This window comes from Cannabis sativa, unplaced genomic scaffold (genome assembly GCF_029168945.1).
Source record: "Cannabis sativa cultivar Pink pepper isolate KNU-18-1 unplaced genomic scaffold, ASM2916894v1 Contig1, whole genome shotgun sequence".
Lineage (NCBI taxonomy): Eukaryota > Viridiplantae > Streptophyta > Magnoliopsida > Rosales > Cannabaceae > Cannabis > Cannabis sativa.
The window spans coordinates 1,635,607-1,656,398 of NW_026870037.1; the positions used below are offsets into that span (position 1 = coordinate 1,635,607).

General features: G+C 33.1%; 3 protein-coding genes across 3 annotated transcripts; 2 read left to right on the top strand and 1 right to left on the bottom strand.

Annotated features, from left to right (window-relative positions):
• Nucleotides 1-112: 112 nt before the first annotated feature.
• LOC133032928 (pseudouridine-5'-phosphate glycosidase-like) lies at nt 113-4,881 on the bottom strand. Its single transcript, XM_061107400.1, has 13 exons — nt 4,733-4,881; nt 4,496-4,589; nt 4,177-4,287; nt 3,399-3,481; nt 2,687-2,746; nt 2,474-2,534; nt 1,412-1,518; nt 1,226-1,303; nt 1,075-1,120; nt 851-971; nt 666-751; nt 454-537; nt 113-295 (listed from the first exon to the last, which is right to left on the bottom strand). Exons 1-12 carry the CDS (start codon nt 4,811-4,813, stop codon nt 464-466), a joined length of 1,002 nt encoding a protein of 333 aa, XP_060963383.1. The 5' UTR covers nt 4,814-4,881; the 3' UTR covers nt 113-295; nt 454-463.
• Nucleotides 4,882-7,159: 2,278 nt separating this feature from the next.
• Nucleotides 7,160-9,524, top strand: LOC115702174 (flavonol 3-O-glucosyltransferase UGT76E12-like). The gene is made up of 6 exons (XM_061107468.1): nt 7,160-7,207; nt 7,392-7,463; nt 7,880-7,996; nt 8,508-8,621; nt 8,718-8,762; nt 9,162-9,524. Exons 1-6 carry the CDS (start codon nt 7,160-7,162, stop codon nt 9,522-9,524), a joined length of 759 nt encoding a protein of 252 aa, XP_060963451.1.
• A 4,975-nt stretch (nt 9,525-14,499) lies between these two features.
• On the top strand, nt 14,500-16,978 carry LOC115718722 (DEAD-box ATP-dependent RNA helicase 42). Its single transcript, XM_030647543.2, has 2 exons — nt 14,500-14,686; nt 14,798-16,978. Exon 2 carries the CDS (start codon nt 14,809-14,811, stop codon nt 16,744-16,746), a length of 1,938 nt encoding a protein of 645 aa, XP_030503403.2. The 5' UTR covers nt 14,500-14,686; nt 14,798-14,808; the 3' UTR covers nt 16,747-16,978.
• The last annotated feature ends 3,814 nt before the right edge of the window (nt 16,979-20,792 follow it).

Genomic DNA, 20,792 nt, shown 5'->3' on the forward strand with positions numbered 1-20,792 from the left:
CATATATTTCTAAATGTTACTTTGTGTGGAACTATGTAAAGATTAAAATTTTGTTATTATACAAATAAATAATATAACAAAAAAAAAAACATTAACATTAACAAACTACAAATAATACTAAAAACTGCTTTTATTGAGTGCAACGAGTTAAAATCCTACATAACTAGTATGAAATTTAAATAATAGGAAAATAAATTTGTTACTGGAAACTCAAAGTGTAACTTTTAATATCGATGATAATATTTTCTGATACAGATCTGCATTGTATAATCTATGACAATCAACTCCGAATCACCTGCCAAAAAAAACCAGATGAGATAACACAGCCTTTTAATGAATACCAAATACAAATCATGTCATGTCCAAGGTGTTGTTACCGTTTAGATTCAAATGCTTTTCTTCTCCTTTCATTAATGTTATCAATCAATTAATCAAAACTACAAGTATTAATACCTTTGTTACACTAATCACTAAGGTGAGAAAGTGCTACAGCAATTTCAGCTCCAACAAGTGCATTATTCTTCACCAACGCAATATCTAACAATTAGTTAAGAAATTGTTTAACCAAGTCCAACTCATAAATAACATATGATGATAACAGTATATGACAACGCTAACTAGATTCCATAATACCAAAAACAGGAACCATAATTGGGAAAGGATACTTGATGAAAGAGAAGCTCCTCCTGTTAGTTCATTCACTCGTGCAAGCAAGAAAGGAGTTTCCGCATTTCCTGTTATGTTCTTGTCCCTGAGAAATAGTTCCAAACCCCAACGATGATATTATTAGAAGATGTTTAATGAAACACAATAAGAGGTAAAGATAACGCACTAAAGATATCTGTTTTACCTAGCTTCTTTCAGAGCTCTTTGAATTACAGAATCAATTAAACTTCCAGAAGCTTCGTGTTCTTGTGGAATTGGAACTGCGATTAGAATCCCAGTTCCAAGACCGAGTTTCATGTTTGCATCTGTTACATGAATAATAATTAGAAAGAGTAGAGGTTACAACCAAAAACTTTACAATTGCAAGACAAATGTTACAATAAAAGCATAATTTGACTTTCCAATTACCAATAAGTCGGGCACATTCTTCTGCGGTGTCTACACGGCAAGGAACCTATTTATTTACTCATATCAGGGTCCCAACAAATAGTACAGTACCTGTTCTTAGAGTACAGTCATCTTAATACAATAAGGAAACCGATAATTTATTGAATAATACCTTGCAGCCGGTCGTTCGGGTAAAAAATGCTGGAAACTCGTTGGTCTTGTAAGCAGCAACGCAAACTCCTTGAGTCTCCTACAGAAACGTATGTGAAAAACCAAATAATAGTTGGTAATATAATGGATTTATGCTCGACTGTTCATAATATATAGTGGTTTTATTAACACGGAGCATCAATAGTACCAAATATTCCAGTGTCCGGGGTATATCTAATATTGATTTCACACCAGCAGAAATAACTGCTACTGGTGTCCTCCCAAGCTCAGTCAGATCAGAAGATATATCCATTGCTACAAAGGAAGATACATCAACAATTAATAAACAACCATCATGCTTAACATTTAACGAGCTTATATCATAAGGCATAAATTAAAATTAGTATAACTAAAATAAAACAAACAAATGAGATGGAATTTGGAATGAAATGGTATCAAAGCTCTTTCATCATCTAATAACACTACGGGAGTAATCAATCCATACATCCTAGAGTATAAATAATGAAATTAAAAGTTACTCTACAACTACACAAAAGACAATTATAGCCATGAACTGCCCTCTTGCTGATGCTAAATACCACAGGAAAATGTGCAAGAACAAAAGGAGCTTTTCAGGGCAAGGCCTATCTGTAGCATGTCAACTTAAAACCTTACAATGTGACCTTGATTATTATTCCTAAAGGGTTATTGTTATAATATCACTCTATTTAATATTACTCTAGTTATATCATTCGCTTTTCCTCACTTTCCTAATTACGTAAATTTCAGTGTCAAGTTAGATTCAGGGATATTGTTATCATACGACTACATTACATGTGGGAAAGATGAGTTGAAGCATGAATAATATATAAAGTAAATAGCGGCTAAAATAACCAATGTATTTAAATTGATGTCTTTCTATACTCATTCTTTTTCTTATAATCAATATTTTAAAATTGTACTTTTATACTCATAAATCTTTTTTATTAAACGGTAAATATACTCAATGTTTTCAAAATGCTGCACTTTTAAACACTCTTTTAAAACTGTTAGATGGTAGTAGTGAGTAGTGACAAAATACATATTTTTGAGACATTTTGAAAAGAAAAAATAGGCATAAAAGTGTAACATTTTGAAAATATTAGGTGCATTCACTGTTAAAATAATAAGATTGAAAAACATTGGGTATTTTAGCCGCTATTTACTTAATAATGCATACTTATTACAAGCTGAAATGATTTATAAAAGAAGGAAAGAAAGATTAGCTTACTATTTTCACCGTGTCTGTGGACTCCTCCAATCCCTCCTGTTACAAAAACTGAAATGCCAACCTGAAACAATTTTCATATTGAGTAATAGAAAAATGTGCAATGACACAAATTGGAAATATGTACCCAGTTGCTTGAGTAATCAAACAATATCCTAATTTATTTATTTTTAACAAATAAATAAACTGGTTTTAAACAATTTAAAAAGTAATCACCATAGAAGCAATAAGCATGGTTGCTGATACTGTAGTTGCGCCATTTCCTTTGGAGGCCACCTAGGAAAGAGCCTTGTTAGTCACCACATAAAATTATGCTGGACATGATAAACTACAAGCAAACTATAGTTATGGAGTAATAATTTGATAAGCCCCCGGTCTGATTTACATATTATAGAATGATGAATAAGTGAACTTGTACATCACACCTGTCACATATTGTAGAAGGTAGAATAAGGGAATTTGTGCGCCGTTCATTTTTGGTGCTAATGTATCATGTGCGGTTTTTAATGTTACTTGTTCTTTTTAATTTTTTTTTTGGAAAAGAGACAAAGGTCACATGTCTCGTCTCCAAATATATTGAGAATCCTCGCTTATGGCGGAGGAAGGCCATGGTTACAAGCACCAACAAATTTCTTGTGAGTTGTATCTGTAGTGTGTGTGCATATATAGTTTAGAAATCATTCAGTGGGGAAAGCAGATATGGAGTGAGCCTCTTGTATGGAAAGCCCCAAACCTCTCGAACACTTGGACCTTATATTTGATTTCTATCATTCTAATAAAAGTGCCAAGACAAATTCGAGAGAAGAAGAGGATTAATGATATCTCTTCAAAGAAAGTTACATCAGCATGTTCATTTACTAGAAGTTACAGAAAATAATCAAAAGTAACCTGAACAACCAATGCTTAATATTCTCAAGTAATCACTTACAACATGTGCAATGTCTCTACGAGCTGTCTTTTGAGCTTGGGTACCAAGGTTAGCAAGCCTCTCTAGCTCTACCACACTCAAACCTATAAAACAATAGTTTAGCAATATTAAAAGAGCAATCACGAACCATCAACTATACAGTAGCAGCTAGAGACTTACATTGGCAAACAATACCAGATTCCAGACCACCTACAGCTACAAGCCACTATCTTTAACATACCAACAATATCTGGCAAAATCACAGGATAATTAAGATTGTAGACCAATCAACCTGGGGGTAACACTTTGATTCAACAACTAAAAATATTCCTTTACCAAATTTTCTTTATCAAAGCATCACAAAAAGTTTATATAGGCTTAAAACTTCAATCATAAAAACAATAATCAAATGCTTTCTTTTTCTCTCTTCTACTTACCAACATAATAAGATATAATGAAAATACTTGGTCATCATGATAGGTCTCCCCTATTATTATATCAGGACTTTGTTAAAACCATTATTAAAGAAAATTATAACAAATTCAAATCATTTTTAAAGCAAAATTGATTGGATTTAAACATGCAATAACTCACAGAACTGTCCAAGAAAAAAAGTGATATGACCTCCAAAGCAATAGCCAAAAAAATAATGTTCACTGCAATCACTCAAACCCCTTTATACTTACTTCAAACTTCTTAGGCTGAAAATTTCAAACACCAAGTAATAAAATTGCAATAAAAATAAGCCCCATTATCAATAAAATTTGTCTTGAAAAGAAGAGAAAAGTTGAATATTTACCTACACATGGTATGCCATCTAAAATTGCAATGGTGGCCGGAACAGCTCCTTTGCCTCGCACAATTGCCTCAACCTCCTTTGCAGTTTCCAGATTTTTTGGATATGGCATCCCTATATGCAAGCAGAATATAGAAAACAATATTGAGTCTGAAATCATATGTGTCATATACATTGTGAACAGGTTATAAATCATAGTTTTATGCACACATTTCACAAAGTCATATATGACAACACAAAAACTAACTGTAGTTTAAAAAGACGAAGTAATCAAACAAATCCCATATTAGAAGAAAAAACTGTAATAGAGAAGTGGGTTCACCATGGGAAATAATGGTGGATTCAAGGGCAACAACAGGACCTCCATTTGACAAGGCTTCAGAAACCTCCGGAGAAACCTTGATTAATCCTACACCCTATAAATACATATATATATATATATATATATATATATAAATTACAAACAACAAAGAGAGGGAAAGCGAATGATATAAGTAGAGAACTAGAGTAATATTATACGAAAGCCAATTATGATGAATTTGGGCTATGAAAATGGAACCTTGTTGTTATCTGAAGTTTTGGAAGGGTCCAAGTGTCTGCGGAGATTCGATAACCTTGAGAGAGATGAAGAAGACGCCATTAAAATAAGTTAAAGGAGCAAAGCTAAACACAAACGAGAGTAGCAAGAGAAAAAACTCTTACCATACTTTATATTTATTAAGTATGTTCCAATATAAAATGCTAATTGCATATAAAATGCTAATTGCCTATAAATTTTAGTCTAATTAAGATTTTTATCCCTAAATTTTGACATGTAATAAATTATGTCCCTTAAATTTTTAAGGTCGTTAAAAAAGTCCTTAAACTTTGACATGTATCAAATTATGTCCTTTGAATTTTTAAGGTCGTTGAAAATGTCTCCTGAACTTTTAAGATTGTTAGATTTAAAGATTATTTTTGTCCAATTTTAGTAAAAAAAATCTAACATAGATGAAAGTTCAGGGGCATGATTTAGTACATGTCAAAGTTCAAAGGGCATGCTTTGGTATATTTCAAAATTTGGGGAGCATTGTTTAATGTTTAGTATATAAACAATCACTGAAATAGTAAAATTGAATGAAATTAGACAAAAGTCCTTAAATCCAACAATCTCAATAGTTCATAGGTATTTTTAACAACCTTAAAAGTTAAGGGATATAATTTAGTACATGTCAAAGTTCAGGGAGCAAAAATTATAATTAGCCTTGTAAATATTAAGATGACTTAGGAACCTTTTTAGCATAATCTTGCATTTTTGTTTTAAGGGTAATTTTGTAATTCAACATATTAAATTGTTCAAAAAGAAAGAAAATTATATGGGAAATTTTATTTACACCCCAAAAAATTTTAAAGGCACCCCATTTTGATAATTTTTATTTTATATAAAATTTATATTTTTAATTATACTAATTTTTTTTAACTTTTTTCTTTCAATTCATATTCTTAAAAAATATATCTATCAAGCAAAAATAAAGTGTATTTTAAATATTATGACAAAAAAATTAAAATAAAAAATTATGTGAAATTTTTTTAGAAAAAAAAAAAATACACATGAGTTAGAAAAAATTATGAAAATGAAATCAAAATAAGTATTGAAATTAACATAAAATAATGTGAAGAAAAAATTTAAAAAAAAAATATTAAGAGTAATTTTTAAAAATTATTTAAGTTTATATTTTTTTTAATAATGGGGTGTATTTATAAGTTTAAGGGGTGCAAATAGAACTCCCCAAATTATATTTGTGCACTATATATTAATAATTACAGCCTATTATTAAAAAAACAATATTAATAATTTTTAAACATTACTTTAATATTTTTTTAAAAAAAAAAAATCTCAGAGTATTATATGTTAATTTTATTACTTATTTTGATTTTTTTTTATATATTTTTTTTTTCTAAACCATATATGTATATTTTTTTTTTTTTAAAAAAAGTTTCATTTAATTTTTTATTTTAATTTTTTTGTCATAATATTTAAAATATAATTTATTTTTATTTATTAAATATATTTTTTAAGAATATAAACTAAGAGAAGAAAAATAAAAATACGTAATACAATTAAAGAGATAAATATTATACAAATAAAAATTATTATAATAAAATTTCTTTAAAAAAAATTTAAAGTATAAATAAAATTTCCCTAAATAAAATTTTGGAAACTCCTTAGGTGAGAGCATCACTTTTGCTCTCACTTGTGAAAGCATTCTTATAGCCTTTGATTTATAATTTGATTGTAGTAATTTATTTAGTTATAATATGGAATACATATAGGATTAATAATTTTTATTTATTATTATTGTAATATAATATATGCTAATTAAAAAAAAAAAAAAAAAAAACTTCAACAGGTTAATCGAAGCTTCTAAGTTTCTCTCTCGCGTATACAAAGGAGTACGGTGTTCTCTCTTTTGCAGGTCGGCGATTACAGGGATTATGACTCAACCGTCTCTGTAAGGTTCACAGTCGTTGGTTTCTCTTCTCCGCGCTGTCGACGACTGGCGGAGACTCTTGGTCTATGAACCTTTGCAATCTGCTTGGTTTCGGGAAAAAGAAAATCCTTGCAATGTGCTGACAAATTGTTTTCAAAAGTGTTTGGTTCTTGCCTAATATTGGAAACTTAGAGTATTAGAGTATTGATTTCGAAAGTGTTGGTTCTTCCTTGCTCGTTTCGGTCCTGATTAGTATTAGTATTAGGATTATACTAGTATTAACATTATACTAGTATTAGTATTATAATGATTAATTTTTAATCTAAGTATTATACTAGAATTAGTATTTTTTTAATCGTCTTGTAGTATTAGTATTATACTAGTATAAATGTCTTGTCTTTTGACATGGTTTTATAATTTTTTTAATTGGTTTTGTTTTTTGGTTTTTGACGTTAGTTACTGGTTCTTGTTCTGAGTTTGTTCGGATGTCCATGACATCGAATAATTATCAACGAATGGAGGCAGCAGAGAAAATGGCAGGGATTTTTATGCCAAAATGGCAAGTGCGCGCAACTTGAAATAGCTGAATTTGTTGGCATAAAAGAAGCTTTAAGCTGGATTGACCGTCATTCGTGGGGCCAAGTGATTTTAGAAACTAATAGTTTAATTTGTGTTCATAATATTCATACTCTTCTCTTATCTTTAAATAATGTTGAATTGTGTTTTGTCAAACGATCTGCAAACAAGCTGGCTCATGTTTTAGCCAGGAATTCTTGTTTCTCTTCAGGTCGTGTGCTTCAGGTGGAGGACTGTTTCAACGTGCGTTCTATTATTATTAACGATTGCTAGTTAATAAAGTTGCTAATTTTTATTCAAAAAAAAAAAAAAAAACTTTGTACATGGGAGGGTTGGTTATATTTTTTGTATATGTATTTCTATAAATAAAATAAATATGTGAGAGCATTTTTACAACCTTTGATTTATAATCTGATGGTAGTAATTTATTTAATTATAGTAGGGTAGGATTAATAATTGTTATTTATTTTATTTATAGAAATACAAAATTTGTGGATTGTGAGATTACTTTAACTTTGTTGATGTACTTTAACTCTGCCAGAGTACTTTGTGGATTGTCATATTTATTAATTTGCAAAATTTGTTACTTACTAAATAAACACATTTTTTTTATGTGTTTTTGGTACTTTTGGGTTTCTAGAAGTTTTTCATGGATTTAGTTACATAGGCACATAGAAAGAAATATCGATGAATCTGGTTTAACCCTGTTACATGGAGATGCTAAAACAGTTTCAGGTGCATTTTTCTGTTTGTGTGATCTTTGCTTGATTCTTAAGGTCAGACATTTAAATGCTATTGTTTGGTTGTGTTTTCAGTTTTCAGTTTTTAGAATTGTGTTTTTAAAAGTGAGAATAGAAAACAGTTTTTTGTTATTTTAAAAATTTAATGGTGTTTGGCACAAATTTTTAAAAACTATTTTTAGATTTTTTCTTACAAAAAAAAAAAAAAAATCAATATTTTAGCACCATACCATGACATTAACCCATCCGGGTCTAGTTTCGGGTATGGTTTCGGGTCTAGGATCCGAGTATGTGAGCAAAATATAAAATATAATATGTTAGACAAAAAGAAATTGTTTTTGAAAATTAAAAACAACATTTTGATGTTTTCTGTCTTCTAGTTTTTTAAAACTTAATTTTTCAAAAACAGTTTTTAAAAATTTTTGACAAACGACTCCTAATAGTTTTTAAAAACTGTTTTCATTTTTAAAAAACAAAAAAACAATCTTTAAACTGTAAAGCGAAACAGTCTCTAAGAGTGTGTGTGTTTCTATAAAATTACTGACAGATTTCAGAGTTTCTCAACGAGTTTTACAAAAAATACTTGTTCAGTATTTTGGAACTCATATTTGGTGTGTTGAGGGATAGCCTTTATAAACCTGGATTCAATTTGCATGTTATGGTGCTTCATCACTTGTTTTGTCTAGTGTGGTAGGTCTCTTTATGCTCTTCTTTTATTAAGTAATTAATGAGCTGCTGCTATTTGATATGCTTTTAGGGTGAAGGTGGCTTGTTAACTAGAGCTGAGCCTTTGTGGCAGCATGTAAGTAACTGCCCATATAAAAGGGGAATTTTGATTTTATATACTTAAAAAATTAAAAAAAAATTATTATTAAACCAAAAACCTCACAATTCTCTCTCTCTGCATCATCTCTCTCTATCTCACATCCCAACCGCCCACCCTCACCATCACCTCCGGCCTCCATCCTCCGACCTCCGACCCTCACCGCCACCTCCGACCACCCGCACCAACACCCCAACCCAGCCCCACTCTCTCGGACCGTCCAAAAATCGCACCTCGAAAGCCCACTCTCTCTTCCTCTCTCTGAAATCGCAAAAAAAAAAAAAAAATTACTCCCAGGTCCAAGTTCATTTTAAAGCCTATGAATGTGCAAAAACTGCACATTGGTGTCTCTTTAATACAACTTGTGACATCGAATAGGTTGCGCTTTCTTTGTTTCCAAAATTTCTCCCAATAGGGCCATTAATAGCAAACAGAGCTAATAGGCTTTTAGATATTTCCCAATCACAATTTTGGGCTAATGACTCTTCTTGCATAAGTTGGCTTAATCAACAAAAGGATTGCTCAGTCATATACATCGCATTTGGTAGCTTCACTATACACGAGCAACACCAATTTTATGAGTTGGCTCATGGACTTAAGCTCACTCGTAGGCCATTCCTTTGGGTTGTTCGTCCAGGATTCATCTCAAGTGAAAAGGCAAAAAGTACTATGTTTGACCCATTACATACATTTTTGGGAATTGAAAATATGGTTGGAAAGATTGTTAGTTGGGCACCTTAACAAGAGGTTTTGAGTCATCCTGCTATTGCTTGTTTTGTAACTCATTGTGGTTGGAATTCAACCATAGAAGGTTTGAGTAATGGAGTGCCTTTTCTGTGTTGGCCTTATTTTTCTGACCAATTTATGGCCCACTCTCCCAAATGCATCCTTTATTACTCCTGCAAATACTGATGAACTCAAATTCAATAGTGGCCTTGGGAATCCTTTTACTGTATGTTGAATAGCCCTGCATTGCATGCATATAAATCTCTTTAATATTATTTAGAATCAAAACAGTATAAAAACTAACTATTATATGTAAAAAAATAATAATACCTCAAGTGTCCAACTTCTTGGAACCCAAATTGTGTAATGATATTGATAGGAATTTCCTATCATTTTGGGTATAATCAGTAGCAAGATAAAAGAAAATAGAGCCAAACAGTAGAAACAATAGGAAATAGCAAGTATATTGATATTAGAGTGACAAAAGAGAACACGTTTGCTGGGTATTTGAGAGACCCAGCTCTCTCCCAAGAGCTATAAGCTCATTTAACTAAAATCATTCACACCCCAAAACCCTTCTATTACTCTCCTATTTATACCATCTCAATACTCCCATTACAATTACCCATATACCCTTATTATATAATACCCTAAGGCCTAACAATACCGGCCGCCCGAAATTCACCTTGTCCTCAAGGTGAAGAACATGAAGCTTCAATTGCCAACCTCGCTCGTCCTCTATCAAAGAACCAGTCCAGTAAATGCGTATTGTTCAAGTTGTGAGAGACACACCAAGTTTCAGCAAGTCGACTTCGCTTGAAAAACCAGTCCAACATATGCATTTTGCACTTCCACTCCTTGTTATGCCTCTGAAAAATGTTGTAGAAAATTGTGCTTGAGGTATCATGTGGTTGGATGTGGCCTCCTTCCCAATTTTTGGCATTAATTTCAAATTTAATTTCCAACTTTGCTGAATATCTTTTTAATTCGTTTGCTGCCTTAAAAAATGTCTCCTTGCTCCTTTGAATATAATCATCATAAGCCAAATAAAAGTTATCCCCCTGAAGAAGAAAATTAACAACCTTGTTGACCCTCCAATTGAGAACATCAAGTCCTTTAAACATCATCAGAGAAGGGATAGTACCCATCACACCAATGCTGAAAATTACATGCTGGATGATTTGTCTCAATATTTCCAGTAGCGGGCAATCCCCATTATCATCATATAACCAAAATGAGAATAGAAAATTATCAATAATTGGTCCAATCCCACAATTGTGTTGAGTCACCATTTTAGAGCTAAAGAATATGTAACAGTAATCAAGTCCACATTCATATTCTGTAGTGATTTCTTTGTGCCCCATTTGTCTAACAGTGCCCATGAAATAACAACCCCCCTTATCATCAACTAATTTTCCAAATTCAATAAGAAATATGAAATTAGTAGTAAGATTGGTTCTATTCCATTTGAAAGACCTGGTGACCCAAAAGTTATTGTGCAAGCTTGGCCATGGAAGAAACTCTTGAGAGCAAGCTTTTCTTCCTCTATCAAAAAGCCAACGAGCAGTTGGTGTCATTCCCTCTTCGTCATACCCAAAAGTTGAACGTGAAAGCTGTGCTCCGGCCACCCACACCTCATTTTCCATTGCCGATCCTGAGTTACAGCACCCAAGTCGCACCACCTTGACATACCATGAGAATGAAGATTTAATATTTCCATTTTTCAATGTGTGACATAGAGAAATGGCTAATGAACCATTGTTCTTTGGATGATATATGACCCAATTGTGACCTAAATTTAGATATGGGCTTTTGGGCTTGCTTATTGGGCCACCATTTTGTTTTGGTTTGGACCTTAAGTCTAGACAGAAAGAATTGAGCCCAGCTGCCTCATTAATGATTGAGGCACACCAATAATGTTGAACGCCATTAAGAAGCTCGAGAAGACATAGCGACTTCTCTGGTCTGGGCATCAAGGATCGCAGAAGCTGCTTCGCAGGCGAGAAGATTGTCTCCTCCGGTGCCGATCGGCAACACCGTTCTGTTGGCCATGGATCGTGAATCCCTTTGATGTCCGACAGAGCCACTCGTTTCTTTTGAAGCTCCAGCGGTGGTTCAACCTCTTTCTTCTCTGGCTCCGGTCGACGACGCATCTCCCGTGAACTTGACGACGGTAGTCGACCACGCTGCTCTTCCACCGTTGTACGGCGTCGCGTCTCACCCATCCAACTAAGAACCTCCGACCAACATAATCCGGGTAAGACAAAGAAGATAACGGTGTTAGTGTCATCCAGTGGAGCGCCGATCATCTTCTGCAGCTCCAGTGAGCAGCTGTGCGACTTCGACGATGTATCTCGAAGAGCCATTCTATGGTGTTTGACTGGAAGTGTTCGCAAGATGCTTCTCAAATTTAAAACCTCTGATGCTTCACCCTTATCGGCTTCGTCTCGCTGTTCATCCTCCTTGATGGTTGTCACTACCGCTGCTAATTGTGGAAGCAGCATCTTTGAACAACCTTGTGCCGACACCATCGAGTTAACCTCCGTCGCCATTAGAGTGTCGTTGATGTTTCATGCCTCTCTGGATTTTTGTATCTGATCAATCATCAGGTCCAGCCGTTTCACGATGGGACCAATCGTAGCCTCAAGAGCTGATTTCATCATTTCTAATTGGTTCGAAGCTTGCTGAAACTCCGATCGAATTTCCGTCACCCCTCGCCCCAAAGAATCGACGTGCTCTGATACCATTTGATAGGAATTTCCTATCATTTTGGGTATAATCAGTAGCAAGATAAAAGAAAATAGAGCCAAACAGTAGAAACAATAAGAAATAGCAAGTATATTGATATTAGAGTGACAAAAGAGAACAAGTTTGCTGGGTCTTTGAGAGACCCAGCTCTCTCCCAAGAGCTATAAGCTCATTTAACTAAAATCATTCACACCCTAAAACCCTTCTATTACTCTCCTATTTATACCATCTCAATACTCCCATTACAATTACCCATATACCCTTATTATATAATACCCTAAGGCCTAACAGATATCTGCTGTGATATTGTCCAAATTGGCCTTTGTAGCGCCGACGGGAGGTGGGCCACCCTTTGTCAAGTGTGGAGCAACTCTGTCCAAACCATAACCCAATGCTCCATACAAGAAGAACTCAGTTTCCAAAAACTCAAGATTCAAAGGGAATTCCAAGAGATCAACATCAGAATTTAGGACACTACTCCCAATATTATTATTTGCTAGGTATGTTGGGAGGAGAAAGATTAGCACAAAAGCAACAATTGAACTGGTCATTGACCCCATATGTGAACTCATACTCATACTCATGTAAATATATTATATATATTGTATTCCTTAATTATTGTTGCAGTATGACACAGATCTTTTCCCGGAGTTGGAGGAGCATGATGCTGCTGAGAAAGAAGAGACTATCTATAATAGGACAATGAAAGACTAGTAGCTATATTAGATCTCTAATTGTACAAATGGACATGGACTCATAGGTTAGACCTCTAATTGTACAGATGGGACCTTTTTCAAAGATTTTTTTTGTTTGTTTTTGCTTTCATTTTTCAAATTAGGCTTTTATTATTGGAGCATATAGCAATAAATACTTAGGTTACTCAGATATGATCCGACTCAGGTTTCGTGAGAGAAAATTGTATTGCTAGTTCATTCTTTTAGCTTTTCTTTTTTAGTATATATCAATTTAATTTTTGTAAATAACAGGAATATAATATTCGCGTATACCTTGGGAGTGATTAATACCAAGTCAAATGAATCATCTAATTGGTTAGAATTTTCAAATATATCAATGTTTGATTCTTACATATCATTTCTTCATTTTAGGGGTTTCTCTGCAATTTTTTTTTAATGAAAAGTTTATTGTTCAAAAAAAATGAAAACACTTGTTGGTAATAGGCTATTAAAGCCTTGTGTTCTTTATTGTTTACTGACTTTTGTTCTATTTTAATTACATTTCTTATCGCTTATTAATTGATTTACTGTTACATAGACTTCCCACAATAATTACATGTGTAAGTTTATTAACATTTACATTATTAGATTAAATGATTATAAAAAACTTAAAAATTAAATAATTTAATTAAAAAATATCTATAACATACCATATGAAATTAAATTTGCTTAAAAACACAATTCTATTTATTTTCTCACTATAATTAATAGATTTCATACAAATATATATTGTTTTAAAAAATATATTATAACCACTTGTAAAATTTACATTAATTTATTCAAATGATATATATTTTAAAACTAAAAATAATTAGAAAATCCTTACAAAATTAAAATTTTACAATATATATTAATTTTTTGAGTAAAAAATCTCATAATATTATTAAAATATTATATATAAAAAATAAAGTTGATATAACAAACATATGTTATATCAAAATTTGAAATTTCGATAAGATACGATGATGACAATAAGTAAAATAGGATACTCTAATATTTTTTTTATATTACCCTATTTATTTATTTTTATAACAATAATTTTTTTAATAAATATATATAATAAATTTTATACTTCTTAATAAACAACTCCAAATAATAATAATTAATAAAATTATAAATAGACTTAAAGTTTTTTATTCTTTTTATGGAGTTTTATTTTTGATAAAAAAATTTGTTAATAATAATATGAAATTAAATAATATAATTTTATTTTTATTATATATTAGAATTATTATTTTTTTCAAGATAAATATTTATTATATTAATAAATAATTATTTTTTATTATAAAACTAAAAAAATTAACTTAGCTAGGGCTATATTACCTATAGTTTATATAATAGTTTGACTGCCTCTTTACTAGTTTACTTGTATAACAATATCAAGAAAAATGATGTGTTGCCACACGAAAAAAAAAAATGATATATTCCTGTTTTTTTGTTTTGTTTTGTTTTTTTTTTCTTTGAAAAAAATGATATATCTTAAAAGAAGTAGAAAGGGCATGAATAATATTCAACCACGAACCGTCTACATTGTTCCTCCAAAGCCTTTATAAAAAGCTCTATAAATTAGTCTCACCATTCAATTCAGTACCACCAAAAAAAAAATTCTTGATAGATTTAATCACATTTTCGATCGCTGAAATAGAATAGATCGTTATATTCTCAATCTGTTCGCCACTTCAATCGCCATAGCAGGTTCACCACTTCAATCGCCATATTCTCAATCGAAAAGATAATTTGGTTTCATGAATCTGTTAAGTCTTGGACTTTTACTTTAGATAATTCTTTTAGTGTTTGCTTGCGCAGGAATTTTAGTTATGGAAGCTTTGGATATGGATTTAACCAGAGACGAAACAAGAGACAATAAAAGGGGTAGGGAGAAGCGAGACAAAGAACATGAGAAAGAAATTGACCAAATTAATTGTGATGTTAGGGATGGAATGACAACACATTCTGAGAATAGTTCTTCTCCACCTGTTTTGCATACTGATGTTGATTGGGATTCTGGAATTGAGGAATCATTAGGTTCTTATATAAATTCTACATCTTTGGCTGAAGTTGGAAAACTAAATAATGATTTACACTATTTAATTGTCGATCATAAGAGTCCATACTTGAAAAATAAGGATAAGTTGAAGAAAGGTTTAAATAGATCTTTTGGTAGATTCATTCCTGGTGGGGATTCTCACTCCTATTGTGGGGAGGACCTTGAGAATAATGGGGAGATAATAGAAGACGAAGATGATGAGCTGCTGAAAAAGGTAAAGAAGACAAAGCTATCTTTTATTAATCATTCCAAAATTGATTATAAGCCATTTAAGAAGAATTTCTATGTTGAAGTGAAAGAAATCTCGAAAATGACTCCAGAAGAGGTTTTTGTTTACCGTAAAGAATTGGATTTGACTATATTTGGTAAGAATGTGCCGAAGCCAGTCAAGACATGGGACCAAATGGGGCTTACAAGTAAAATATTGGAGACAGTAAAACAACTCAAATATGAAAAGCCAACCCCAATTCAAGCTCAGGGACTGCCTACAATTATGAGTGGCAGAGATTGCATTGGCATTGGACAAATTGGCTCAGGCAAGATGCTGACATTTGTGCTTCCAATGCTTAAGCATATCAAGGACCAGTTGCCTTTGGTTGCAGGAGATGGGCCTATAGGACTTATTATGGCACCTACAAGGGAGCTTGTCCAACAGATTCACAGTGGTATAGAAATGTTCTCTAAGGTTCTAGGTCTCAGGTGTGTACCTGTATATGGAGGATCCAATTTTGCCCAACAAATTAGTGAGTTGAAGAAGGGTACTGAAATTGTTGTTTGCACACCAAGCAGGATGATTGACATGCTTTGCACAAGCAATGGTGACATTACAAATCTCCTTAGAGTCACTTATTTGGTCATAGATGAAGCTGACCGAATGGTTGACATGGGTTTTGAACCTCAAATCCGTTGGATTATTCAGAATACTCGCCCTGATAAACAAACAATACTCCTTTGTGCTACTTTGCCTCGTGAAGTGGAAATCTTGGCGCGAAACTCGCTACACAACCCTGTCGAAATACAGGTGGGTGAAAGGAATGTTGTGAATAAGGACATCTTGCAACTTGTTGAAATGAGACCTGAAAATGAGAAGTTTTCTAGATTGTTAGAAATACTTGGAGAATGGGAAAAAAAAGGGAAAATTATAATTTTTGTTAATTCCCCGGAAAAGTGTGATGCTTTGCTCAGGGATCTACTCAAACATAGTTATCATTGCTTATCACTTTACGGTGCCAAGAACCAAATGGATCGTGAGTCAACTCTATTAGACCTGGAAAGTGGTGTTTGCAATGTGTTGATTACAACCAGTGTTGCTGCTAGAGGATTAGATGTAAAGGAGCTTGAACTGGTGATTAACTATGATGTGCCAATTAACTATGAGGTATACATTCACCATGTTGGCCGAACTAGTAAATTTGGCCCTAAAGGTGGTGCCATAACGTTTATCTCTAAGGAAGATTCAAGATATGCTCCTCATATTGTAAAAGCATTTGAACTATCTAAGCAAGTTGTTGCTGATGACCTAAAAGCACTAGCTGATAGCGCAAAAAGAAATCCATTAAGTGGCTATATGACAGTTGGACCTTGTTTTAAGTTTAAAGAAGAAGATGAATTGAGTAGGATAGCAGCGAAAAAAACAGCCAAAGAGTACGGTTTTGAAGATGACATTAGTTCGGAAGATGAAGATGAAGATGAATATGTTGTTTACTAGTTAGAACTTGCTGTAATAAACTACCAAATTCTCTTTATTAATCTCAATTGTGTCTTCACATATTTCTTAAAGGCCCAAAAATGGATCTGTACTAATTTACAATGGACCCTAACTATTTGCACTCATTAACAATAAAGTGGAAATTATAGAGATTTTAAAAGTTGTTTACTTAAATATTGTATTTTTAAGTTTGATTAATTTATATGGTATTTTTTTAATTTTAAATATTTTTATAATATTTGATATGATATATATATATATGTAAATTAAGTTTTCAAAGTCCATATTTAAAGTTTTTATTTGTTTAGACAGTTTTATTTGTCACTGTTACCGGAAAAAGGAGTTTGCTGTCAGCGTCGGAAAAGTCACCGGAGTAGCGGTCGTCGTCGAAAAAGTCGTTGGAGTTGCTGCCGGCGTTGGAAAAGTCATCGGAATTGGTATTGTCGCCGGAAAAATCACTAAGAAACTAGTTTCTTCTTGATGAAGAAAGCAATTTCTTTGTGATTTTTCCTACACCGGCAACAACTTCCGTGACTTTTCCGGCACTGACAGCAAACTTCGGAAAAGTCGTCGAAATTGGTATTGTCGCCGAAAAATCACCAAGAAACTGGTTTATTGTGGTTTTTTCATCAAGAAAGAAACTAGTTTCTTGGTGATTTTTCTGACAACAATGTTAATTTTGACGACTTCTTTTGAAGTTTGCTGTCGGTGCCAGAAAAGTCGTCGGAGTAGCTGTCGGTGTCGGAAAAATCACCAAGATCAAGAAACCATTTTCTTGATGAAGAAACTGGTTTCTTCATCAAGAAACCAGTTTCTTTGTAATTTTTCCAGCAAAAATGTCAATTCTGACGACTTTTTCGAATTTTGCTGTCAGTGCCAAAAAAGTCGACAGAGTAGCTGCTGGTGTCAGAAAAATCACCAAAAAAATCACAAAGAAACAAATTTCTTTTAGTTTCTTTGTGATTTTTTCGATGATTTTTCCGGCGACAATGCTAATTTTGACGACTTTTTTGGTGCTGTTAGTAACTCCGGCGACTTTTCTAATGCCGACAGCTACTCCAGTATTTTTTTCAGCGCCAACAGCAAATTCCAGCGAGTTTTCTGGCACCAGTGACAACTTCGACGATCACTGTAGTTTCATTTGTTTTATTTAAAAAAAAAAATATGAAAATTTTTTTAATATTTTTTATGTGAATTTAAAGTTGTACATTCCATATATGTTATGTTTTTATATCAAATAATATATTTTTTTTTATTAAATTTTCTTACCATATTAGTGTAAACTAACTTTAATTTTCCAAATATATAAATACCCCTTATACTGTACAACAGATCCAAAACAAAAGTAATCTACCCCAACACATAACAAGTACTTAAAAAATATCCACACAATCCACTATTTGTACAACATATCCCAAACAAAGTAGTTTGTACTAATTTAACAGCAAACTCAAAGAAAAATCTGCATTAGTTGCCAACAGATCCCAAAAAAATGTCTTTACCAATCTACAACAAATTAATAGAAAAAAAAAAAGAAAAAGAAAGGGAAGGATATGGTCATCGCTAGCCATTCTCGGAATGAAATCTTCTGTCACCAATTGTGTCTCCTTTCTATCCCATTAACTGCCATATGATATGTGTCTCTTAATTTAAAAACTCATGACCTTTTTCTTTGAAACGGTCCCAGCCCACCAACAAAAGAAGACCTCTAGGAAGGGGAGGAGGACACAAAAACATGTACTCATTCATTATTTGCTTCATGCAATACAAGCGATTGAATATAAAGAGGATAATCGGGCCACCAAACTTTGCTAACAGTAATCAATAAAGCATACTTAGCCAATGTGCGAGTTGCCATATTACGAGTTCGTAGACAATGCACTAGACTCATCACACTAAAATTATTAAAAGACAAACTAAAATCGTTCAAAATAAGTCCTAAAGAAGACTCCAACAATAAATGATTATTAAATTTGGACACCGAATTAAGACAATCAGACTCAAAAATAACATTATTAAAACTAAATAAACAACATTGTGCAACTGCATTTCTAAGGGCCAAAGCTTCAGCAATTTTAGGTAAGAACTCTCCATCCACAAACCAAGATGTCGAAGCCAATACCTCTCTGTAATCATTCCTAACAATCATGCTCAACCCACAACACCCATTAGTCAAGTTCAACGCAGCATCAACATTGGCTTTTACGAAGCCAGAAGGAGGAGGCGTCCAACAGATAGCCCTCCCCAACCACGTCGACGAAGAGAGATGCTGAACAATAACAATTGACTCCTCTCAACAAGAAAAAACAACGACTTTCCTTTGATAGGCAACCAAGAAATCATAAGCCCATGTTACCACTAGGTCAAAAGGGATGTGTTTATTATTATAAACACATTTATTTCTTCGAAACCAGACTCTCCATAAGACAACCAAAATCAATTCAATTTAATGCTTGAGAAGAGAGTCAATAAAGATGTGAATGAAACCAAAAAAAAAAATTGTACAAGAAGCAAGAGGGTCACTGAGTTGAAAATCACAAAGCTTACGACATTGAGCAAGAGAAGAACAACTCCATAAAATATGATGTGTAGTCTCTAATTGATCATCACATACTAGGCACACTCCATCATTCAAAAGACCATGATTAATGAGATTTTTCTTAGTGGGTATTCAATTAGAAGAAATCTGCCAAGAAAAATGTGACAGTTAGTTGTCCCATGATCCGTAAAAGAAAATACTAGGCAAGTTGTGCAATCCCACATCACCTGTGGAAGGTCAAGTGTGATGATTCTTAGATTGTGTAGATATGGGACTACACAGTTGAAGTAGGAACATTACAAAATGGTATCAGAGCCTTGACCCAATCGGAAGTGTAGTTGATGAGGATGTTAAACCCCGTAAGGGGGTGATTGTGACAGTAGTTATCTGTGATCCGTAAGGGAAAATATCAAGTAAGTTGTGTAATCCCACATCACCTGGGGAAGGTCAACTGTGATGATTCTAAGACTGTGTAGGTATGAGACTACACAATTGAAGATGACTTAAATGAATTGATTGGTACTACCTATTTCGATGATAAAGCCCTTTGGCATTATAGTAAGAACGACGAATATTCAATTCGAAGTGGATATAAAATGGCAACTGACTTATGCAAAACAGTTCAACAATCAAATGATAGTCAGGTGGTTGCTTGGTGGAAATACTTATGGAAATTAAAAGTTCTCCCAAAAGTGAAACATTTTACTTGAAATATAACTCATTTTTGGATCCCTACTCAAGGAGCGTGGCCGAGGAATGGACATTAATCCATGTTGTCAACAATGTTCTATGAATGTGAAAGAGAGTGTTTCATGCTCTATGGCATTGTCCATCTATTCGTTCAGTGTAGAAACTAAGTGGGATGAAAAACAATATTCAAATGGTGGGGAAAGAAGATGTTCTTTCTTTTCTAATGCAACTCTCTCAGGTTTGGCAGAAGGAAATGTTTGAATATTTTATTGTGCTATCTTGGCAAATATGGTATATTCGAAACAATACCAAACATGGTGGTAATGTTCCACGCGCGAAGGATGTGCTTGAGTGGAGTGCCCTGTTCTTACATGAAAATAGAGACACTTGTGGGGTGCAAAGTCAATGAGCTAAAATAGAGGCAATGCGATGAATTCCTCCTATAACAGGGCTGCTGAAAATAAATGTAGATGTTGGTGTTCGAAAGGGAAGAGAAGGATCTAATTTGGAATGTGTGGTTCGTGATAGCGGAGGTCATGTAAGTTTTGCTTCTGCATCTTTCTTACAATAGGATTTCCAGCCACTACAAGCTGAGTTACTCACCATTCAAGCTAGGTTGTAAGCTGGAATTCAGCAACGCTTACCTCGATTTTGTATCGAATCTGATTGTCTTGAAGTCGTCCAATAATTCAAAGAAAGGAGGATGATCGCCGAGATGTTGATAGTATTTTAGAACACATTCGATACTTATTATTATTATTTGATAATGTGGCTGTAATTTCTTTTGCTTATGAATCAACCAATTATGCTTTGGCTG